The 24,023-nt window shown below is 44.3% G+C and overlaps 1 protein-coding gene across 3 annotated transcripts in view; it reads left to right on the forward strand.

The window, feature by feature from the left end:
• Window positions 1-19,953: 19,953 nt before the first annotated feature.
• Arfgef1 (ADP ribosylation factor guanine nucleotide exchange factor 1) overlaps window positions 19,954-24,023 on the forward strand; it is a 94,731-nt gene continuing 90,661 nt past the window's right edge. For 2 of the 3 annotated variants that reach the window (XM_017593322.3, XM_063287518.1), the window contains exon 1: window positions 19,954-20,701. In XM_017593322.3, the coding sequence (XP_017448811.1) occupies window positions 20,578-20,701 (124 nt within the window). In that variant the 5' untranslated portion in view covers window positions 19,954-20,577. The remainder of the gene's footprint in view (window positions 20,702-24,023) is intronic. The other variant, NM_001277056.1, reaches the window with a different exon arrangement.

Raw genomic sequence — 24,023 nt, forward strand, 5'->3', positions numbered from 1 at the left:
TGTGTGTGTGTGTGTGTGTGTGTCTATACTGAGACATCTGAACTGTGTGGCCACTTCTTGGGGGCTCCTGTGTAAAGTTTTTAATAGGGAGCCACCCTTACCTTTTTGTCCCCTCAGCCACATCATAAATCTCTAATCTATCATATCCTTCATCTTTTTTTTTTCTTCTTTTCAGAGCTGGGGACTAAACCCAGGGCCTTGCGCTTGCTAGGCAAGCGCTCTACCACTGAGCTAAATCCCCAGCCCCCATATCCTTCATCTTGCTTCAGCGTCATTGTTTCCTGTGTCTGACTCTTCTCTCCTGGCTTCTCTTTCAGCTTTTGAGGCCTCACAGTGTCCTTCTCCTATAAGTGCTTCTCCACAACATACAATACACATGCTTTATAAAAGACAGCGATCGCTGCCAGCATGTGAAATGAAAGAGACCCACAGGAAGTGACTACGCGGGGAGTTCTTCTCTAGCTTTCTCTCCTACCCATGGATTTTTTTCTTTTTGACCAGAGGTTTTTAAAAGGTTAAACTTTTCCACCTTGCCATAAAATGTGGAAAGTTCATGGGCGTGTCTCTGACAGGATCTAGGAAATGCTGCTAATCAAAAATGTTGCTTGCTTCTGCTATTTTTTTTTTTTAAAGCTTTTACTAACAGCACCTGTTGCTTAACAGAACAGAGTATGAACCTGGAAGAAATGGTTCTGGGGTTTCAAGATGTGGTTGGCTGATAATATGGCTGGAGAGGAAGAAGAAGGAAATAATTAACTTCCAAGCAAGAAGAGACCACCTCTGCCCCTCCTGATAGAACTCACCTTTGCTTTTTCCTTATGAAACATGTTTTGGGGTCAGGAGGAAGGTGGAAGGGAAACTGGTTTGGCCTGTTGGTATAAATGTTCGGATGAGGCAATGGGAATTCACGTCATGGCTGAAGCTTTCCAGGGTTACTGCAGAGTTCCCGAGAGAGTTCAAAGCATTGACGTGTGTTAAGGAAATTTCACAGAAAGTCTGTGATTATTTGAAGAGCAAGTGAGTCTGTCTTTCCACTGTTCTATTTCTGTGCAGAGAGAGACCATGACCAAGGCAACCTACTAAAGAAAGCATTTGATTGGGGGCTTGCTTACAGTTTTCAGAGGGTGAGACCAGGATAGTCAGGGTCAGGAAAGCGGTGTTTACATTCTCATCTATAAGCACAAGGCAGGGAGAGCTAGCCCACTCCCAGGGACACACCTCTTCCAACAATATCACACTTGCTAATCCTTACCAGATAGTTCCCCTAATTGGGAGCCAAGCATTCAAACACAAGAGCCTAGAGGGGCCATTTTCATTCGAACCCCCACAGAGTCATATTGACTTGTGCTGTGTGTGCTGTGTATGCTGTGTGTGCTGTGTGTGCTGTGTGTGCTGTGTGTGCTGTGTGTGCTGTGTGTGTGCTGTGTGTGCTGTGTGTGCTGTGTGTGTGCTGTGTGTGCTGTGTGTGCTGTGTGTGCTATGTGCTGTGCTGTTGTTGAGTATCTCTGTGCATTTCATCCTGGCCTTGAACTTTGAACTCTCTGTTGCCCAATGGCTCCAAACTCAAGACTCTCCTGCCTAATCCTCCTAATACTTCAATCGAAACCGTATACCACCACATTTGGCCAAAATACATTTTAATAGCTCCTACAAGTCGCATCTTGTATAGTTGGATAGTTTGCCCCATCCAAGGAAAATTATAAAATTTAAGCATTAGAGAGACAGCCCTGTGCTGCGATGTGACTCTGAAGTTCAAGATTACTTTCTCTGCCTCCGTGCCTTGAAAGAACGCTGTGGGAATGCTTGTGTGTGAATAATTTTTTTCTCATTTATTTTATCACACCATGTATTTTGCAAAGCAACATAAATATTTAATACAGAAAAACAACAGGATATATTTATCCGTGTATATCTCCTTCCCACAAAACAAGTATTTTCAGAAACAGAGACTTCTTACTATGGAATGTGTGTTTTGCAAGTGAGACACAGGAATACGTAACAGTTTGTTGATGGCTAGAGTACAAAGTAGAGAGTCGTAGCCCTTTTTCCTCTCTCTCTGTGATTGTCCACTTGCACAACACCCCTTCCGCTCTCTGGTGGTAGGAAGAGTGTGCAGGTTAGACCCCTTTGTGATTAAGGCTAAGTCACCAGTAATGCATCTGTGTTGCACTATGGAAAGAAAGGAAAGTACTACCCCCTTGGAGACACTACACCAAGAGCAGGTCTGGATCTGAATTCTCTTTTTCATGGTCCCAGTGTCTTCTCCCCTGCATCAGTCTGTTGAACAAGTCTTAATCTGTACCTGCCAGCCAATTCTGTCTGGTGAATCTGCTTGCTCCTGAGTCTGTCCATTTGTTTTGTCTGAGTCATATCTGTCTGTATAATTGTGTGTGTGTGTGTGTGTGTGTGTGTGTGTGTGTGTGTGTGTGTGTCTGGATATGCTGCATGTGTCTGTGTAAGTAGTGTCCGGCTGATTATGTGTATCTTCTTGTGTGTTTGTTCTGTAATTGTGTGTGTGTGTGTGTGTGTGTGTGTTCTGTGATTGTGTGGGTGTGGGTGCATGCTGCATGTGTCTGTGTGTATAAGTAGTGTCTGCCTAATTCTATACGTGTGTGTCATATGAGCTGTTCAAGTGTTTTCTGTCTTTGTAAGTGGTATTTGTGTTCGTGCATGTCTTAACCTATGTGTGTCTGTCTGTTGTATGCTATGTGTCTCTGTCTGTGTGTCTGTCTACCTGTCTTGTATGTGACTACTGTGGAGTCCAGCAAAAGTTCCAGCTCTTAGAATGTAAGAGATCTTTTCAGAATACTGCATCACTGTCGAAGATGCCGGCAGTGGGCTGGGCTACCTACTGAGGAGCCAATCAGGCTTTATGTTCAACTGTAGACACAGAAGGGGAAGCCACCATATAAATACTATCATTTCCCTTCCCAAGGTGGAAGGTTGTCCTTGAACTTGAGCAACCCATTGCATAATTTCGAAGACAGGCTGTGATTTCCATAACTATTCATGACCAGGAGTCCTTCTGTTCATGTTTTAGAGAAAATACAGTCGAGGAAACAGCAGGAACAGGAATGCAAACACACTCTTCCAACTTATGTTTATTGACATAATAAGGCTCAGGTCAGAGCTAACAACTAATCAAGTCCTAATAACATACGCAGGGTGCAGTTGACTCCCTCAGCAGTGGATCTTAACACGTAGGACCTCAGCATTACCATGTGAGGTTCAGGGAGTGTCCAAGAAGAGAAACAGGGGACTTTCTGCCCATAACTTTTAGCTGGCAGAAAGTAATAGAATTTTCTTGGTGCCACTGGGCTTTTTCAGCAGAAACTTAGAGAGTCCAGAGTTGCCACTTTAGAAATGTGCAGTTGACTTGCTCCTTACAACTTGCTAGCAGAGTTCTTAGACCATTCAAGACCATCTGACCAGGGATGATACTGCCCATCCTACCCTGAGCCCTATCACGTCAATTATAAATGAAATAATAAAATATTCTACTACCTTGCCTACAAAAAAAAAATGCCTATGGAGTTTCCTTGGCAATCACCAGCAGTAAGTGTCCTGAAGGCTTTCTAAGCATGAAGTGTATGCATAATCCTGATCAAAAAAGTGTTAAACAAGGATGAGATCATAGCTTGACAGGTAGTAGACCTAATTATCTGTAAAGAAAAGAATCAGCGTGTAGAATGTTTTTCGAGTGGACGCAATCAGCCTAAGTTAATCTTGACACACCCTCATGTTGTACCCAACTAGTAAGCTGGGACTTGTCACCAGAGCTGGACTCAAAATGGACACAAAGGGGTGGTATCCACTGTGACCACAGACCAGTTGTAATGGTAATAGCAATGTCTAATAATCATTATGTTTAAGTGTTAAGCATTTGTTAATTTATTTAGCTTCCAAATCAACTCTATGGTATAAGCAATTATATATTATTTCTATATTAAAGAAAAAATGAAAAAAAAATTAAAAAAAGATATGAGATAAACTTAAAAAAAAAAGAAATGTGCAGTTGAGGCGTTCTAACTAAGCTAATGTCTGTTCATATCTGGTGTATGTTCAAGGGAAACTGCAGATGGATGAGGTCATTTCTACCGTGTTAAGCGTGAAGCTATCTTAAAAAGAGAGTTCAGAGGGGATGGACGTGAAGTAAGGAGACCTGTATGTGTTTTAGAGAGTTGTGTTCTGCGTGTTGAAATAGTGTTCTACTGACCATGACCAATAAACAACCAACAGAGAGGCTTACAATTTAACAACAGGGAAGCATTTTTCTTAAAGGTAATTTTTAGATACGCTCTTCCAAATACACAATGGCAGAAGCAAGTAGCAAACAGGGAAGATTCTGCCATGGGCACTGTGCGCACTTGGAGCATCCGAGAGAAGCTGCAATTACCTAATGTTTTATAAAGCGGCATATCATGCCCGTTAAGGAAGACAGGAGACTGAGCGGTCCCTGCAGCGAACAAGTAGAATTCAAATCAATCAAACGATCGATCGATCTGTCTATCTATCTCAGTACTTTAAAAAACACATATTCAGTGACATCTGACTAGTGTGTGTGTGAGACACAGTATAAGCTCCCTGCCTCTCCTCCATCCCCCTCCTCCATGCCTGGGGAGATCCATATCACATGATACGATCCTGTGCCATCCCATTTTTTTTTTTTTTTTGTCCAAGGAGAATCATTAAACTAAATGCCAAATGCATCCTGGAATGAGATTAAAAACAAGAATGGAAATGCAGCCAAGGGGAGAATTTCTTTGGTGATGGTATGGACAAGCTAATTATGGGATCTGCTATGAGACGAACTGTGTCCCCTCCATGCCCAAAGTGCTGTGTGGGAGCTGTAACCCTGAATGAGATGGCATTTGGAGAATCCCCTTCCCATGAACATTATCAGGTAATGTCAGTCAAGGACACGGATAGTACATTTTCTTATGGTTTATTCTCTCACTGGGCTGTTTGCAGGTGAAATAGAAAATCTTTTGTTTGCATTTGCACTTAGAAAACTAGGATTGAATCCAACACCCCTTTTTGTTTTTGTTTGTTGGCTTGAGAAAGGACCTCCCAAGTTAGCCTCAAACTCGGTGTCTATCAAAGGAACCCTTGACCTTCTGAACCTCCTGCCTCTCCCTACCTTTTCGGTGACGTGTCTAAAGGGTAATGTCACACCCAGTTTTTGTGGTGTGGGGATTGGAACTCAGGATTTTCTGTATGGCAGACAAGTGTCCAACCAACTGGGCTACACTGCCAGTCCTGAGGTTGCCTGCTGGACCCAAGTTCTCAGGCCTTTTGATCGCCCTGGCTCTTCAACAGGTTTGGTATCAAGGAGGTCATGAATTTCCCTAATACCCTCTGGCTAGGCACTGCCTCCCTCCGACTAACTGCATCCTGCCTGTTGGAACCATACTTCTGACACTTAAGCACTTACAAATCTCTTAGGAGATAGCTTAAACATTCTGATTGAGGGGGTCTGGGAGGACACAAGTAGTTTATCTTTCTAGCCAGCTTTGGACATTGCTGGGGCTGAGACAACATTTAGTATCAATATGTTAAAGCATTTGAAGGATCTTACACATTAATCCATTTTTTTTTGTGAAGAAAATATCAGGCAAATGTGGATAATGAGAAATTTATTCCTCTGTTCATTTTTTGGGAGCTCTAGAAAATAAAAATGGAGTTATTGACTCTGCTTTTTTGAGTTAATTTTTTTTGGATTGGTTATTTTATTTATTTACATTTCAAATGTCCCCCCGTCCCAGTTTCCCCTCCACACTGCCCCCATCCCACCCCTCTCCCCTTTGCCTCTATATGAGTATTCCCCCACCTGCTCCCGCCTCCCTGACCCTAGCATCCCCTTACACTGAGGCATCAAACCTTTACAGGACTGAGGGCCTCCCCTCCCACAGGTGCCAGATAAGGCCATCCTCTGCTACATATGCAGCTGGAGCCATGGGCCCCTCCATGTGTACTCTTTGGGTGGTGGTTTAGTCCCTGGGAGCTCTGGGGGTTCCCATTAGTTAATAGTGTTTTTCTTATGGGGCTGCAATTCCCTTCAGCTCCTTCAATCCTTTCCCTAACTCTTCCATTAAGGTCCCTGGCCTCAGTCCGATGGTTGACTGAAAGCATCCACATCTGTATTTGTCAGACTCTGGCAGAGCTTCTCAGGGGATAGCTATACCAGGCTCCTGTCAGCAAGCGCTACTTGGCATCAGCAATATTGTCAGGGTTTGGTATCTGCAGATGGGATGGATCCCCAGGTGGGGCAGTCTCTGGATGGCCTTTCCTTCAGTCTCTGCTCCACACTTTGTCCCCGTATTTCCTTTGGACCAGTTAACTATGTAATATTATTTATTGAAAAAAATAAGGGAAGAAGACTGGAGAGATGACTCAGACATTAAACAAAAACGGCTCTTGCAAAGGACCCAAGTTTAATTCCCAACACCTGTGTTGACCAGCTCACAACTGCCTGCCTCTGGCCTCCTCAGGCACCTGCGCTCAGGCACATATCCACACATAGACCACACATATACACATAACTAAGAGTAAAATGAAAGTTTAAAAAAAAGAGAAATCTCATTTTGTACCCTAGACTTGTGTCAAATTCATGACAATCCTCTTGCTCCAGCTTCCTGAGCACTGGGGGAAGGTTTTAATTTTAATTTTGTAATAAATAAATATTTGCAAGACCTAATATGTAAAATACATAAATTGACAATGGTACCTCTCAATTCCTCCATAAGCCAATTCCTAAGCTCTTCTGTAGTCTTTCAGAGACAGTCTCAGAAATGAAATACGTGTATCTAAGCTATAAATGTAGGAATATGTATAAACACCCCCTTCTGACATCAAAAAGAACAGTCCAGATATACTATTTTCAAGTCAGCTTTCATATCTAAAAGTGGTCATTCAATATCAGGACATTAAAAGTGACTTCATTCTCTTTAAAAAATACTCATTTAATGTATATTCATGTTCTGCCTGCATTTTTGTCCATGCACCACGTTCATGCATAGTACCCTCAGAGGCCAGAAGTCATCAGACCCCTTGGAACTGAAGTCACAGACGGCTGTGGATACCATGTGGGTACTTGGACTCAAACATGGGTTTTCTGGAACAGCAGCCAGCGTTCTGAATTGCTGAGCCACCTCCCCATACTTACTTTTAGGTGTGTGGGAGTATGTGTACACACATTCAGCTGCCCACGGAGGCCAGAGGAATACATTAGAACTACAGTTAGTGAGAGTTTTGAGCTGCCCAATGTAGGTGTGCTGGGAACTGAACTCGGGTCTTCTGGAAGAACAGTACAAGGTCGTAACGGCTAAGCTATCACTCCAGCTCCGTGATGGCATCCTTTATTATGGCTACATAATATTCTATTAGATGGGAATATCACAGTTTATTATCTGCTCTCAAAAGTGAGTGAGATGGACCAGCAGGTAAAAACATCTCCAAGATAATCTGAGTTCAACCTCCAAGTTCCAATAAATAAGGAAAGCCTTGACCCTCACATGTGCACCTTGGTCACACACACACACACACACACACACACACACACACACACACTTAACAACTAATCTTTAAAGTAATTTTAGACTGGCTGTGGTAGCAGATAGCCAGCACTTGGGAATGGAAATGATGATCAGGACTTCAGGATCATTCTGGGCAACCTAAGACTGTTCTGAAAACCAGGCAGCTGGCTAGGAAGATGGCTCAGTGGATGTGAGTGATTGCTGGGCAAAGGACCCAGGTGTGGAAACCCTGTGGTGGTTTGAATATGCTTGACCCAGGACGTGGCCATATTAGGAGGCAGCTTTGCTGGAGTAGGTGTGGCCTTGTTAGAGGAAGTGTGTCACTGTAGAGGTGGGCAGTGAGACCCTTCTCCTAACCATGTGGGGGACAGTTTTCTTTTCAGAACAAGATGTTGCACTCTCAGCTCCTCCTGCCCCAGGCCTGCCTGGGTGCTGCCATGTTCCAGCCTTGATGATGGAACTGAACCTCTGTTAGTCAGGCCCAATTAAATGTTGTCCTTTGTAAAAGTTGCCTTGGTCATGGTGTCTGTTCTCAGAAGTAAAGCACTAAGACAAATCCCAATATCCACATAAGAATCTGAGCATGGCTGCCTATGCTTGTAACCCCAGTGACTGGTTATGTGAAGAAGAGGGTTGTTACTGGCTGCCAGCCTAGGTCCAGGTTCAGGGAAAGAACCCTGTCTCAGGAAAAGGCAGAGAGTGACAGAACAAGACAACCAACACTTCTCTGGCTTCTGGGCATGCATACTGCACAATACCTGTGCATACACACCTAGACCTCACACACATAACATGCATATATTACACACAAGCACTCACACACACACACACACACACACACACAAACACACTTACATGCACATACACACACAGGTGAATATAAGTATACTTGACAATCTTAAAAACTACCAACAAAACCGAACTGTAAGCTCTTCAGAAGTTTATGTATAAGGTAAAAGTCAAATTGTTATTCCTATTATGACACCTCTTAAATGTTGAAAAACAGTTGGAAAAAACCCTACATATCAGTGGTAATGTGCTTTTTCAGTGTTTAGTGTAAGGCCTTCTTTTGGGACTAGGAATGGTGTACTTAAAAACTGCATAAAGTCCTTCAGGTTGAAATCATGCTGAATTACTAAAAGCACTGAGCATACAGAGACGTCAGTGAACAGCTCCCCACCCTGTGGCACCACAGTTTGACACTGTTGCATTTCAGAAGCCTTCTTTGGGTCACAGACGAATGGAATTGTCTGTACTTATCAAAAAGACTCAACTCACGGTTGACTCTCCTAGCTCTTACGATGCCCCTTCTCTCAGTGCTACTTAGAGTTTTGTACTGATTCATGTACCAAACCTGTACTTCATTATGAAAGAGACATTTCCAGAATGAATTCTCTTTCTTTGCCTTATATCCAGTGGGTTTTGATTCAGTAATCTCCTAGAGGTAAAAATGTAAATGCACTATTGTGTTCAAATAAAAGTTATCAGATTAAAACTGACTTGTTTTTGTGGACAGTTCTATGAATGTTAACACCTGTGTGTGTGTGACAACCATGAGTCAGGATACAGAATAAGTACATCACTCCGAGAATTCTTATACTAATCATTCACAGAAACACCTTCCTCCATATCCAAAACTTATTAACCACTTGCGTTTTTTTAATCTCTGCACTGCTGTCTTTGTGAGACTGTCATAACATATATAATAGTGTGCATGTCAGCTTTCTGCTACTACACCAAACACCTGAGATACTCAGCTTACTAAGAAAGACACTTCAGCTGGTCATGACTGTATACATTGCCTTACCTAGGGTTACTACTGCTGTGATGAAACACCATGACCAAAGTGACTTGGAGAAGAAAGGGTTTATTTGGCTTACACTTCCATATCATTGAAGAAAGTCAGGACGGAAACTCAAATCGATCAAGAGCCTGTATGTGGTAACTGATTCTGCTCAGGAGCTGTGGAGGGGTGCTGCTTCCTGCCTTGCTCCCAGTGGCTTGCTCAGTTTCCTTTTTCTTTCTTTCTTTTTTTTTTTTCCTTTTTGTTCCCCATCGTTATTAACTTGGGTATTTCTTATTTACATTTCGATTGTTATTCCCTTTCCCAGTTTCCGGGCCAACATCCCCCTAGCCCCTCCTCCTCCCCTTCTTTATGGGTGTTCCCCTCCCCATCCTCCCCCCATTACCGCCCTCCCCCCAACAATCACATTCACTGGGGGTTCAGTCTTAGCAGGACCAAGGGCTTCCCCTTCCACTGGTGCTCTTACTAGGATATTCATTGCTACCTATGAGGTCAGAGTCCAGGGTCAGTCCATGTATAGTCTTTAGGTAGCGGCTTAGTCCCTGGAAGCTCTGGTTGCTTGGCATTGTTGTACATATGGGGTCTTGAGCCCCTTCAAGCTCTTCCAGTCCTTTCTCTGATTCCTTCAATGGGGGTCCCGTTCTTAGTTCAGTGGTTTGCTGCTGGCATTTGCCTATGTATTTGCTGTATTCTGGCTGTGTCTCTCAGGAGAGATCTACATCCGGTTCCTGTCAGCCTGCACTTCTTTGCTTCATCCATCTTCCTTTCTTATACAACCTAGGGCCACCAGCCCTGGGATGACCCCACCCACAATGGGCTGGGCCCTCCCCATCAATCACTAATTAAGCACATAGTCCCCAGGTTTGCCTACATCCAAATCTGATGGAGACATTTTATCAATTGTGGTTCCCTCCTCTCAGATGACTCTAGCCTGTGTCAATTTGACATAAAATTAGCCAGCGCACATACCTATAATCCCAGCATTCTGGAGGCAGAAAATCACTGCAAGTTTGAGATCAACCTGGTCTACATAGCAAGTAGGGCTACACAGCAAGACGCTGACTAAAGCAAAAACAAACAAACAAGAAGAGGGGAAGGGGGTGAGCTTGCTTTGATTCATATTTCTGAAGGTTTCAGTCCACTGTTGAGGGCCTGTGGAGGTACATCATAGTGGGATCATGTAGTAAAACAAAGTCACTCATGTCTTGGCCACAGACAGAAAAGACAAATAGAACAAGACGGGATTCCACAATCCCCATTTGAGGGCAGGCACACCCTCGGTGATCCAAACATCTTCTCGGTCCCACTCCTTAAAGAGTCTTGCCTTCCAATAGAACCATGCTAAGAAGCAAGACTGATGGACCTGTTGACCACTGGGTATGTTCACCATCCAACACAGCAAACATGTTAGAGGGCGTTCTAAACTGAGAAAACCAACTGGAAGGAGAGGATACTTACTTTGGTTAACAGTTTCAGAGACTGCAGACCAGGGACATTTGAGTCCTTTGCATCTGGGCCTCGGCTAAGGCAGAACATCATGGTTAGGTACACTTGGGGCAAAGCTGCTCACCTTATATTTGACAAGAAGTGTGTGTGTGTGTGTGTGTGTGTGTGTGTGTGTGTGTGTGTGTGTGTGTGAGAGAGAGAGAGAGAGAGAGAGAGAGAGAGAGAGAGAGAGAGAGAGCCCTAAGGGGGGGAATGCCTCCCTCTCAATTGGGCTTCACATCCTAACGTTCCAATCAGTTCTTAATACCAATCAAGCTATGAGTGCACAAATGAATTACTTGATAAAGTTAGACCCTCGTGATCCAGCCACCACATAAGGTCCCATGACCATGATGACCAAATTGGGGGACCAACTCTTCAGCACACAGCTTTTAAAGAGCACTTTTGAACCAAATTATGACCCAAGTGTAGAAGCATTTTCAGACAGTTTGCTATCTTTCTGTAACATCACCCAAATAACATGAATATCCTAGTTTTCTTTCTATTGCTGAGATAAAACATTCTGACCAAAAGCAACTTGTTAATTCGGCTTAACACCCTCTGGCAATCTGTCATTGAGAGAAGTCAGGGAAGAAACTCAAAGGAATGAAGCAGAGGTCAGACACTGCTTAAAGGCTGTGTTCTGCTCTGTTGAAGGGTCAAGTTCTGCTACTTTTTTCAGACCTCCAGGGTCACTTTCCCAACAGTGGCACCACCTACAGTGGGCTGGATTCTCTTACATCAAAGTCTAGTCAAGGAAACGTCCCAACATCTTGCTTACAGGCCAATGTGATAGAGGCATTTTCTCAGTTGAATTTCCAAGGTGACCCCCCCCCCGAGTTTGTGTCATGTTGACAAAAAACCTAACCAGTACACTGGTGGTGGCAGTGGGATGTTGGTGACAGTGGTATTGGTGATGGTGGTGGTGGTGGTGGTGGTGGAGTTGGAGGTGGTGGTAGTGGTGATGGTGGTGGTGGTGGAGGTGGTGGTAGTGGTGGTGGTGGTGGAGGTGGTGGTGGTGGTGGTAGTGGTGATGGTGGTGGTGGTGGAGGTGGTGGTGGTGGTGATGGTGGTGGTGGTGGTGGTGGTGGTGGTGGTGGTGGTGGTGGTGGTGGTGGTAGTGGTGATGGTGGTGGTGGTAGAGGTGGTGGTGGTGGTGATGATGGTGGTGGTGGTGGTAGTGGTAGTGGTGGTGGTGGTGATGATGGTGGTGGTGGTAGTGGTGGTGGTGCTGGTGGTAGTGGTGATGGTGGTGGTGGTAGAGGTGGTGGTGATGGTGGTGGTGGTGGAGGTGGTGGAGGTGGTGGTGATGGTGGTGGTGGTGGTAGTGTGTTACACTTTATTTACAAAGTGAAACAGCAATTTTTTAAAGTTGTTTCCAGACTTTAGTTAGCTGTGCATGGAGTTGTTAGGAACACATGTGGACAGTGTTTCTGTGAGCCTGTTTTAATTGTCCTCAGGCAGACATACTGTCTATGTTAAACTGTCTATGCAACAGCCACAACTTTTCCAGAGTTGCTGCAGCATGGTCCCTTCTGCGAGCTGAAATGAGAGTGATTTTTGTCCTACATCCGGACACTTCACATTGTCAGCATTTTCTACTTCAGCCATTCTAGCAGGCGTACAGTAGTATCTCTACGAAGTTTTAAAATTTGCATTCCCTTAATGGATGGTACTGCTGAATACCTTGTATCTGTTCAAGATCTTTCCCGAGTTTTAAATTGCGCTGATGTTTCTGTTGGTTCTTGAGAATTTAAAAATATGTATTCTCCATACCAGTCATTTGTCAAATAGGTGCTTTTACAAAATCATTCCTCCATTTTTCAGCTTGTTTCTGGTCTAGCTTGTAGCCTGTTGCTTTGATGAAACACTGAGCAAAAGCAGCTAGAGGAGGAGGAGATTTGTGTTTTAGGATAACAGCCTCTAGCTGAGGAATGTCAGGAAGAGAGGTGGAACCAGGGGTCTAAGGCGAATGTCGCACACTGGCTCACCTTTTCTGGCTTGCCCACCTACTTTCCTTATACAAACCAGGCTCATCACCAGAGGACGGAGGACGGTACTGCCACAGTAGCCTGAACCACCCTACACCAATTAGCACTCTCCTAAGAAAATGCCCACAGACGTCCACAGGCCCGTGTGCCAGAGGTCCCCCGAAGCTGAGGTCCCTTCGGTTGTGTGCCAGAGGTCCCCCGCAGCTGAGGTGCCTTCGGTTGTGTGCCAGAGGTCTCCCCTCCCCCCCCCCCCCCCCCCCCCGCAGCACCTGAGGTGCCTTCGGTTGTGTCAGTTCAATGCAGCCCTTCAGTCTCTCTCTCTCTCTGTCCTTTATGATGTCTTTTACAGATACAACTTCTGAAAGTTGTAAATTTTGCCGATTGTTTTCCTTCTCTTTAGGGATTATGATTTGGTGGTTTTTTTTCTTTCTTTCCTTCTTTTTTTCTTCTGAATGTTTCAGAGGTTTGTATTTTACATTTTGATCTATTTTGGGTCTGTTTTTTGCATACAGATGGGGGTTTTGGCATGTGGTGTCTAATTGTTTCACACATCCCTTTCTTCACAGAATTGCCTCTATCCTTTGTCAAAAATTAATTGGCTATGTATTTGGATCTGCATCTCAACTTTTTATTCAGCTATGTATGTGATCTATGAGACTCCCTTTAGCTGACTCACATGGTCCTGATTCTATGATCTCTCCGATTTTATTTTTCTGATTATTTTTTTAATTACATTACCTTTCCGTGTATTTTGTCAACATGCCTCGAACCATAGGACTGACATTATAGCATATGGTCAGATCAGCTGACACCTTTAGTGTTTCCCAATTCATGCACATATTTATGTCTGCTCAGGACTTCCTCAGTTTCCCCCAATCTCATTTTGTTGTTCTCAGCATGGGGACTATATGTAGGTTTTGTTAGATACAGGACTGAGCATTTTATTTCTTAGATTTATTGCTATTTATTTAAAAAGTTTAATTTAATTTAGTAATATATGTAATACTCTTATTTTTGTATCCTAAGAACATTCCGCTGACTTACATGTTCCAAGAGCTTTACTTTTTAAAATACCTTCCTTGAGATCTTTTTTGCATAAGAACACTGCTGTTCCCATCTTAACTTGTGTATGCTTTCTCCATTTCTTATCTTGTTGAATTGGCTAGGACTTCCATTAGTGTTGAACAGCCATCGGGAGAAATGTAACGATCCTTGCCTTGTTTCCAGTGCTAGCATTCAATTTATCATGGGCTGTTGTTAGCTTTTTAAAGGGTTCTTTAGGGCTGGAGGGTTAAAACCACTGACTGTTCTTCCAGAGGCGCTGAGTTCAAATCCCAGCAACCACATGGTGGCTCACAGCCATCTGTAATGAGAACTGATGCCCTCTTCTGGTGTGTCTGAAGACAGCTACAGTGGACTCATATATAATAAAGACCTTTTTTAAAAAGGCTCTTTAGTCAAGTTGAGGATGTTTGCTTAGTCTCTCTCTCTCTCTCTCTCTCTCTCTCTCTCTCTCTCTCTCTTTCTGTGTGTGTGTGTGTGTGTGTGTGTGTGTGTGTGTGTGTGTGTGTGTATGTGTGTGTGTGTAGGGACTGAACCTAGGGAATCATGCTTGCAGAACAAGGGCTACAACTGAAGCCCAGCCCCAGCCCTTCTCCTTATAGATGTTCTTCATATTCCTTTTTTTCTTAAGCATGATTATGTGGATTTTGTCTGTTATGTATCAATTGCAGTATTTTTTTAAGAATTAAATTAGCCTGTATTCTCAGAAGGAACGCAAGTGTTTGTGAAGTGTTATCATTTTCACATACCCCTAAGTTTGATTTAGTGCTGTGTTGACGGTCTTGGCATCTATGCTCAGGAAGACTATTGCTCTACAGGTCTTCTGGTACTTTCTCTAGTTTCTATTACTACTGCAGTTGTGTATGGGAGTGAGATGGGAGGTGTGTGTGGAGGTCACAGTACAACTCTGAAGGCTTTTCTCTCCTGCTTTCACATTTGTTCCCAGAATTAAACTGCAAAGTCACCCTGCCCACTGTTTTTTTTTTTTTTTTTTTTAAAAACCTGGTTTTTTTCTTTTTTTTTTCTTTTTTCTTTTTCAGGACTGTGCTGGTTTCATAAACTGAACTGAGAAGTGTACTTATTTCTCTGAACTGTCACTTTTTAGTTATTTGACAGAATTCACTGGTAACCTATGGTCTTAGAATTTTTTTCTCCAGGTTTTAAAATACAAGTTCAACTTATTAAAATGGCAGGCTTTTAGGCATTACAAATTCCCATGGATTAATTTACCTACTTTATTTTGGAATCAGGCCTTACTCCTGGATTAATTGGAACTCACAGAGATCTACCTCCCTCTGCCTCCTGAGGGCAGGGAACCATCCTTGGCTACTGAGATTGCACACTTAGCTACCACAATTTTTAATTTTGATTTCATCAGAAAGATTAATACTAACAAGGTCATTAATAGGTAACATTTGAGGGCTGGTGAAATGGCTATTGGGTGAAGGCACTTGCCACCAGGCCTGGTGACCTGAGTTCAATCCCCCCACAATGCTCATGGTCAAAGGAGAGAGGAGGGGCTCTGATCTCCAAATATGAGTGTAAGCACGCACACACACACACACACACACACACGCACGCACACACGCACACACACACACGCACACACACACACACACACGCACACACACACGCACACACACATGCACACACACACACGCACACACACACGCACACACACACACACGCACGCACACACACAGTAGTTGAGGGTAATTTGAAGGTGGTATGGTACGTCTTATGAAACCATACTACTAAATGACCATTTTCAAGTGGATGAACACTTGTATTTCATTGGGAAGAAACAAGACAAAGGAATGGGCAAGAGTACACATTCGCTTTGGCAGGTTACCAACGTGTTTCTATTTGCTTCTGTCAGAATGTACTGGTAAGCTTGAGGCTCCGTGAGGGATCCTGCCTCAATATGTGAGGTTTCAAGTACGAGGTAGGGGATGCTGAGAGAAGACTGAAGGAGGAAGGAAGGAAGGAAGGAAGGAAGGAAGGAAGGAAGGAAGGAAGGAAGGAAGGAAGGGTGTAACTGAGGAAGCGAGAGGACTTTCAGATGATGGGGTTTTCCAGGCTGGGAAAGCTGAGTAAACAAAGCCAGGTGGGGTGGTGGTGGACACTCAGGGATGCAGAGAGAGGAGCCGAGCTGGGTGAACCCCGCCCACGTTTGGATTTCTGGTGTGAGAATAAAACACAGGATGAGGAAATCTGAAGAAGGGGTAGAAAGGTGAGTGCCCACAGCAAATACGTGTGGCTGGGGATAGAAGAGGTCACCACAATGACAGTAGGTTGGCTTGGTAAAAACACACAGCTTAGTTCTTTACAGTATGGGCTCTGGACTTTGGCTCCACAAACCACAAACCCCACTCCTGGTTCTGCTACCTGCCAACTGCGTGGTCTGTTCTTTAAGCTTAGTTTCTTCATTTATAAATGAGGGCTAATAATGAAACCTTCATTTGGGTTGTTGTATTTGCCCACAATAAGCTTGTATAAATATTAACTATTAATACCACCACTGAGAAATTGCTTGGGTGGCTGAATACGGCACCCTAACCCATTCTAAATCATTTTGAACCAAAGACAATTAGAAATATACACAAGGGAATCCATTGCCCCCTGCTCCCTATATTTGACTAAAAGCAGGACAGGAATTTACAAAAGAGCCCTCCTCTCTATCCAGAAGTTGATTAGTGGAGACAACTCTATGTGGCCTGAAGATCCCACTACAGACACCTACATGATAACCTTTACTTGTTATCTTCCCATTTCCCTGTGTTCCCGGCTCTCAGATCCACTGCTGTAGATGCTCAGAGTTCTTTTCCTTTGTTGCGTCTCTAAAACTGTTCTTTAAGATGCCAGCCAAGCCCCACTTCTGGTTACCTTCTGGTGTGTAGCTTCGCTGAACTTGTTAGTAAACTTGTTTGCTTTCTCTTGTTAATCAAATCTTCAGGGGCCTGGCCAATGGATCCACTTTTATAACAAACCTTTTTTACACTAAAATCAGGGGTCAGAGATGGGATGATTTGAGAGGTGATAGAATCCAGGGGTCCTGTGAAAGGCCACTGGACTCATTGCTTCTGCAGCCAAGTAAACACAATACTAGTAATCTTGTTCAATCATCAACCAAAGATATTCAGCCTTAATTAAAAATGTATTCCAACTTCAATTTTTACATCCCAGAGACATTTATAACATGGCTAAAGCATGCCAAGATACTGAATCTCAGAGAAAGTAGTTTATTGCTTTTATTGTCTGATATTATTTGACTCCTTGGAACCAAAGTACAAAATTTTTCAAAGAGAAAAGCCAAAACAGACAGTGTACAGTGAGGTTACTGATATCAGGAAAATTAATGAGGAGTTAGTTATTCAGTGATAAGGTGAGGAACAGAAATAGAATTCAAGACTTTTGAAAACTACAAGGAATACTGAAGAGGGCTTGAATAATCCAAGCACTATGAGTAAACAGGAAAAAAGAAACAAAGAAATACCCATGCACATACTCCGTTTCAAGTATGCTTACCCAAGTTTGGCACCCTCTGAATACCTGTCAATAAAAAACTAAAAAGGGCATTTTCCCTCTCTGGTCCCAGAATGTCAGCCTTGTTCTAAAATCTAATTCCATTTTGCTTCCTCCTGAGAACATTCCCAGTCTACTCCTGACTCTTGGGTGAAGTTGCAGGCTCAACTAGGGAGGAACTGGAATTGTGTTTTCAGAAGCATTCTTTTCCTACAGTAGGACGTTGCATATCCTTGGTCTTACATCTACTCGAATTCCAGTCTAGCTTATCCCTACAAATGCTCTTTCCACCTGGTTCTCGCTCAAAACCCAGTATTTGAGTATTTTATCTTTGATGCCAATTTTCTGAGTCCTGTCTAATCCATCACCAAAATAAATCTTGCCTGCCCATTTTCTTTCATCTCTAAAACTCCTCTAGAACTTTCATAAAAACGTTAGACAAAATCCTTAGCCTGTGCAGATGCTACGAAGCTTCAGCCCCTCATGACCCTTGTATAAAGCTTGATCCCAAGACTTTACATGGTGGCCAGGGGTCACAACCCATGGATTACCCCACACTGCTGTGACTGTCAACACCCTTGCTGGGCCTTCCACTCACCAGACCACAAAGGTATATATCAGAAATTTCATGCATGTATACATGTATCTATTTACATGATCACTAGCTTGATCATGCCGTCCCCTTCTGACTTGGTTTAGCCAACTTCTCCTTCCATCAGTCTCCAGTTTAACAGTCACTTTTCTGGCTAGTTATCCCTGCATTGAAGATCTGCAGCCGACCACCTGCTGGCCCTTCCTTTAATCATACTTCACACATGCTTTGCAATTCCTGTTCACTATTTGTTAACATGCCTCTACATACTGTAAGCTCTACAAGGGAGGTATCACGGAGAGCTTTGTCTAGTGTCTTTCATCTATCCACGTTTCTATTTGACGAGTGCATTATAATTCCCTATGCCAGCAACACAGTAGATGGACACACAGGAAAGAATGGACGAGGTCTTTGCTCCTATGAGATAAGTAGGCAACCAGTAAACAAGCAGGACAATATGACTATAGATTGTGACACATTAAATACACTGTGAGCTCTTCAAGGGCAAGGATTTCTAGGTTGCTCATTCTTGACATTCATGTCTGCTGCTTAGTATAAAAACATTAAACATAACTGACAAGTTTTCCTTGCATCGTGTAAAACCCAAAACAGATATTCATAACGATGGGTACTCCTGCTTAAAGAGTAATTCTGAGGCTCAAACTCTTTTGAATTTGTTGTTCTGCTCTCTTTACTATGTAGCCAAAGGCAGGAAAAGAGAGTGGAAGGTAGTTTCTGAAAGTTGTTGTCTGTTTAATGAGCTAAACCTATTGGCTACATCTAGATAGAAGGGAAGCTAGAGAATGCTAATGCAGCTAGGAATGGAGGCAGAACAATAAACTGATCTGACTTACAGATAGTACTTTCAATGGAACCTGGTTCAAACATGGCGTTGCGAAGCAAAACCAAATTAGAAATGAGTATGTTTCCCTAATGTATAACAGAGAGTACGTTCTATTTGATGTAGGAGCAAAATGAATCTCTAATTTCCAAGAATCTAGTGTTTAAGACGAAGGTAATGGATCTGTGGATTTCTCAAGATATATATCTGTCCATTTTAATTGTATGTCACCTTCAGATTTCCCATTTTTATTTCCTTTTGCTTTTCACATGTCCCAAGTCCTGTCACTTTGCAGTGTTCACATCTTTGGATTTGAATGGCTGCATTAGTATAAGTCCACAGCTAACACAATCTAAGGAAAAGAATAAATAGCAAAAGACATATCTTAACAGGGATCCCATGTTGCTGGAGCCACACAATAGTATGGTCTGTATTTATTTCAAAGGATTCTTAACGTTTCCGCTCAGAAGAGCAGTGATTTGAGTTCTTCGACATTAAAGTAGGCACGGCATGGTCACGAGTATGTTTGTACTTAGAGCTTTTCCATTCTGAAATCTCAGGATTAAAGGTACAGAACCCGAGGACTCTGTGGGGTGCCTAAATCAGAAGCACTCACCTTAACTTCAGAGTCAATCAGAAAAGGGCATGAAATCTCGGGCTCACTGACTTACCCTATAGAGAGAGTAAAAAGTGAAAACATTCCTGAATCCTCGCCCACTGATTTTTAGCTTACATTTTGCAAAAGAGATCCTCCTTGAAGCAATCGAAAGGATCGGTCAAGGATAGCAGTTTCCTACACCTGAGAAGGAAATTTAGACCCCGTGTGGCAGGCGGAAACCAGGTGCGTCCGAGAGAGCGACGCGGGTGTTCCTGTGGCCCTAGGACCGCGAGGGACTTTGCTCCCCAGCGACCAGCTGTTCAGAAAGTTGGGGGAACCAGTGCACGGTAGCCAGGGGTCCTGTCTGCGGGCCTTGGGGGCGCCCCGTGTGCGGGGATCGCACATCCCAGTAGCCCGCAGAAGCAGAAGCCCCGCGCCACGCCGCGCCACACCGCAGGACGCCCGCCACGCCCCACGCTGCCCTGCAGGCGAACGCGGGAGGCGGCGAGTCCCCGCCGGGCCGCCGTAGAGTCGCCGCTCCGGCCGCTCCTCCCGCGCCGCCCTCCGCCCCTTGCCTCCCGGCGCCGCGGCAGCTCTGGGCTGGCACCGCCGCCGTCGCCGCCGCCGCCGCCGCTTCCTCTCTGCAGCCGTTCGGCCGCTGCGTGACGCGTCGTTTCCTCTCAACATGGCGTCCGGGGCAGGTCGGCGGTGATGGAGGCCAGTCTGCGGCTGCGGCGGGTGCTCGTCCCCACGGTAGCTAAGGCAGCCTCGCGCCTGCTGGGTGTGTGAGGCGCCGCCGCCTAGGCCCTCGGCCCCGGGAAGACGGCCGCCCGGGCCGAGTTCCGTCGCCGCCGCCGGGCCGTAGGGACGAGTGAGGCGGGCGGCCGGGAAGCGACCGCCGGGCCGACGGCGCGGAGGCCGGACGGGCGCGGCCCTCGAACGGCGGCCCCTCGAGTGTGGCGAGGCTTTCGACGCCCTTGGCGGCCCCGCGGCCGCTCTGCGTCGCCCGCCGCTTCCTGGTGGCGCGGCTGCCCTCCACGCCTCCTCGCCCCCATCGCCACCTCCTCGCCTTTCTCCCTCCCCGTCTCCCTCCTCAGCCTCCCCTCCAGCCGCCGGGACTGCCGCCGCCTCCTCCTCCGCGTCCATGTATGAGGGCAAGAAGACGAAGAACATGTTCCTGACCCGGGCCCTGGAGAAGATTTTGGCCGACAAGGAAGTGAAGAAGGCGCATCACTCCCAGCTGCGCAAAGCGTGCGAGGTGGCCCTAGGTGAGCCTGGAGGAGGCCGCGGCGCGGGGGGCCGGCCGCCAGAGGTGGGCCGGGGGGGCGGCTCGTCCTGGGGGTCCTGGCCCGGTCCTGACCGCTGGACTGGAGTTGACAGCAACTCGGCTGGACGCGGGGCACCGGCTGGGTGGAGGAGGAAGGGCGGCCAGCCGGGGCCCCCGGAACTCGAGATGGTTAAGGATCACGGGGCACCTGGCTTCGAGCGTTCCACTGGACTGAATGGGGTGGGGGCTGGGGTTGTTGGTGGCCCCTGCGGTGCGGACAGAATGTCCTCCTTTGTGATGGAGCAGAAGATGAGCTGTTGTTTATTAGCTTAGAAATTGAGGTGGGGCCGATATGACAAGATCGGGCGTGGGGGAGGGTTCCGTATTGCAATTACAATAACTTTATGGTTTGGCGTGGTACTTTGAGAAGAAAGGTTGAAGTTGTTCCCTTGTTGACAGTCTCGAGAGAGGGGGTTGCAAAAGGTGCCTCGAGTTTGCCATCTCTCTGTCCCAGCTACAGGGAAAAAAAGAGTAGTAATGTAGCCTACTGGGCTGACCTGGAAGAACAAGACTAGAGGTTAAGGAGTGGTGGTGGCGGCTGTGTGGAAATGGGGAAGGAAAGAACCTTTAGATAAACTGGCATTAGGTAACATGGAAAGGGGTGTGTGTAGAATGAGAGAATAAAGAAAGACAATGACACCCACCAGCCTCATGTCTGGACAGTGGCAGCTGCTCTCAAGCTTCAATTGTGATTTATAGTTCAGACGGAAGAGGTCTAGTGTAGTGAGTGAAGCCACAGCAGGGGAAATCCAAACAATACCTATAACCGTGGTAGGCGGATAACGATTTGTTTGAGGCTGGCCTTTGGTAGCTCTAGTGTATCCATCAAATAGAATTGTTAAGCGAGAAACCAGAACGTTTTATACAGATAGTGTGTGATGATTACTTACATTTTTGTTTATAGCCCTGGACTAGAGCAGCTCAAATTTGCAAGATACAGAGATGGTTATAAGTGGGTTTTGAAAAACATTTTTGAAAGGGGACAAACTAACTTTATGCTAAAGGGGTCACGATAGCTTAGAGGAGACAATTTTACATTTAAGTATTGACTTAAGACTACCGTTTAACTTGCTGCAAATGTTACAGACTCCCTCGTTTTCTCAATCCTTAAACTTAGTAATATGGAAAACATCAAATGGATTTGTTTACATCCACCAAAAATAAAGGGTGCTTTTTGTTGGTGGTGTTTTGTTTTTAATGTAGTATAGTGGACTTAAATAGTCCCTTCTTTTGCCCCTTCATTGGTCTTAAGTTCCCATTTTGTTATTGTAACTAACACGTTTCCTGGTGAATGAGAAGACTATTGTACAGTTGCAAGAACTGAGTTTATATTTGGGTCCTGAAAGGAATCATTAATTGGGGTGATAGGAATAGTTTTAAAGACTTTTAAAATAATTGTGCTCTGTAGGGTTTTCAATAACTTGGCAGGATAAAGAACATATGAATTTCAAATTAAAGTTTTAGTATTTCAGAACTAAGCTTTGCTGTTCGATTGTATGTGTGTGGGACTTTTTTTCTTTTTTAAAGCAAGGAGCATGGGGGCATGCAGACAGGTTCCAAGTAGCCCAGGCTGGTGAGGACAACTTGAACTTTCCTAAACCACTTGTCTCTGCTCTTGAAATCTGGGGTCACACATTCCACCATGCCTTGTTTTAGAGGTGCAGTGCAGGGGATAGAACCCTAGGTTTCATATTTGATAGGCAAGCATTCAATCAACTAAACAGTATCCACAGCCCAGAGTGTGTTTTCACTCTAAGTGTGCTGAAGCATAAACAGTTAAGGGTTTGATGTAAAGTGTTTTATGTACTTTTTCTCTTTCCAAATACTAACATAAGTAAACATGTTGGCAGCTCATTGTAACGAGAGTCTGGGTCTTAAGTCCTGCTTTTGTCACAGTGCAGTGTTACTGTGCTTGGACTGTCTCAGTGCAGTTAAGGGAGTGGACTCAGAGGATGTGAGTGCATTCTTTTGTTAACTGCAGCTAGTTCTTGCCACTCTCCATTTCTTCAGAAGTCTGTAGCTCCCTTAACTGCAGCCCTGACATTTTTAGGCATAGGAATTCTTGATGGTGTGTGCACCAACTGGATCTTGCTTCTTTAAATCAGATTTTGCCACTTTAAGCACCAGACTACTTTGTTTACAGGAAGTTTTTTGGTTTTTGGTTTTTTTTTTTTTTTAACAACAGGTATTTTCCATGTTCCATAAAAGTTACATTTAGCCCTCTATAAAGTACAGTTTCAGTATGCAATCTCGTGGGTTTTTTAAGTTTGGGATAACTGCTACCTATTCTGACTGTCTTGAAACTCATTATGTAGATCAGGCTACCCTTGAACTGTAGAACTTGTGGCAGTCCTTCCTGCCTCTGCCTCCATGGTACTGGGATTACTGGTGCCTGCTAGCACTACAGGTATGTGTAGCTATTGTTCAGACTCTTGTAAAGATTCCTGTATGTATTCATTCTCTCTTTAGATGTTATTGAAGCTGAAAGGAGATGGAGCTGAAAACATACGATATACCAGACTTTGAATCTTTTTCTGGTTTTGTTTGAAAAAATTTTATTGGCATTCAAGTAAAATTCACATCATTGATATTTGTGATATTTATCTTCCCTTTATTATAATGACCAGTTAAAATAAGTTTTCTGTAAATGATACATATAAAATTACAGCTTATCATGAACTCTTAAGAATATTTTGACTAAAAATACAACTTTTTGTAAACAAGTCATAGAAGCCAGGTTCGGTGACTGATCCTGTAATTCCAGCAGTTGGGAGAATAGATTACCATGAATGATTCCAGGCCTTCTTGGTTAAGTTTTCACTCTCAAAGATGCTATATAAATGAACTTTTAATGTTTACAAACAGTAACAAATCTTTAAAGGGTATACAATTATTTAAAGCTTATTTTAAAATTTCTAACATGCTAGATTTTATTTTACAAAATGGTTGTAACAAAGCCTTGTTAAACTGGTAGGAAGCCCATAGGCCCAGAACAGCTAGCTCCAGGTTGCCCTCTCTTGGTACCTGCCCTATAGTTCTGTGTAGTGAACACTGAGGGATTCTCTGCTGCCCTAGCTTAGTGTGATCCATGCCTGCTCTTGAGAATCCTGCATTAAAAATAGTCTGGCCATCTGCTGGCAGATGAGACGACAGCTGAGCTATTTTTAGTTTCAAAGAATTTAGGATTGTTTCAGTATTGAGCTTGAAGGTGGCATTGTTTATCTTGTCCCAATATCAGTTGGGACATCCTCCAGTCAGGTTTC

Source organism: Rattus norvegicus, chromosome 5 (assembly GCF_036323735.1).
Source record: "Rattus norvegicus strain BN/NHsdMcwi chromosome 5, GRCr8, whole genome shotgun sequence".
Taxonomy (NCBI): Eukaryota; Metazoa; Chordata; class Mammalia; order Rodentia; family Muridae; genus Rattus; species Rattus norvegicus.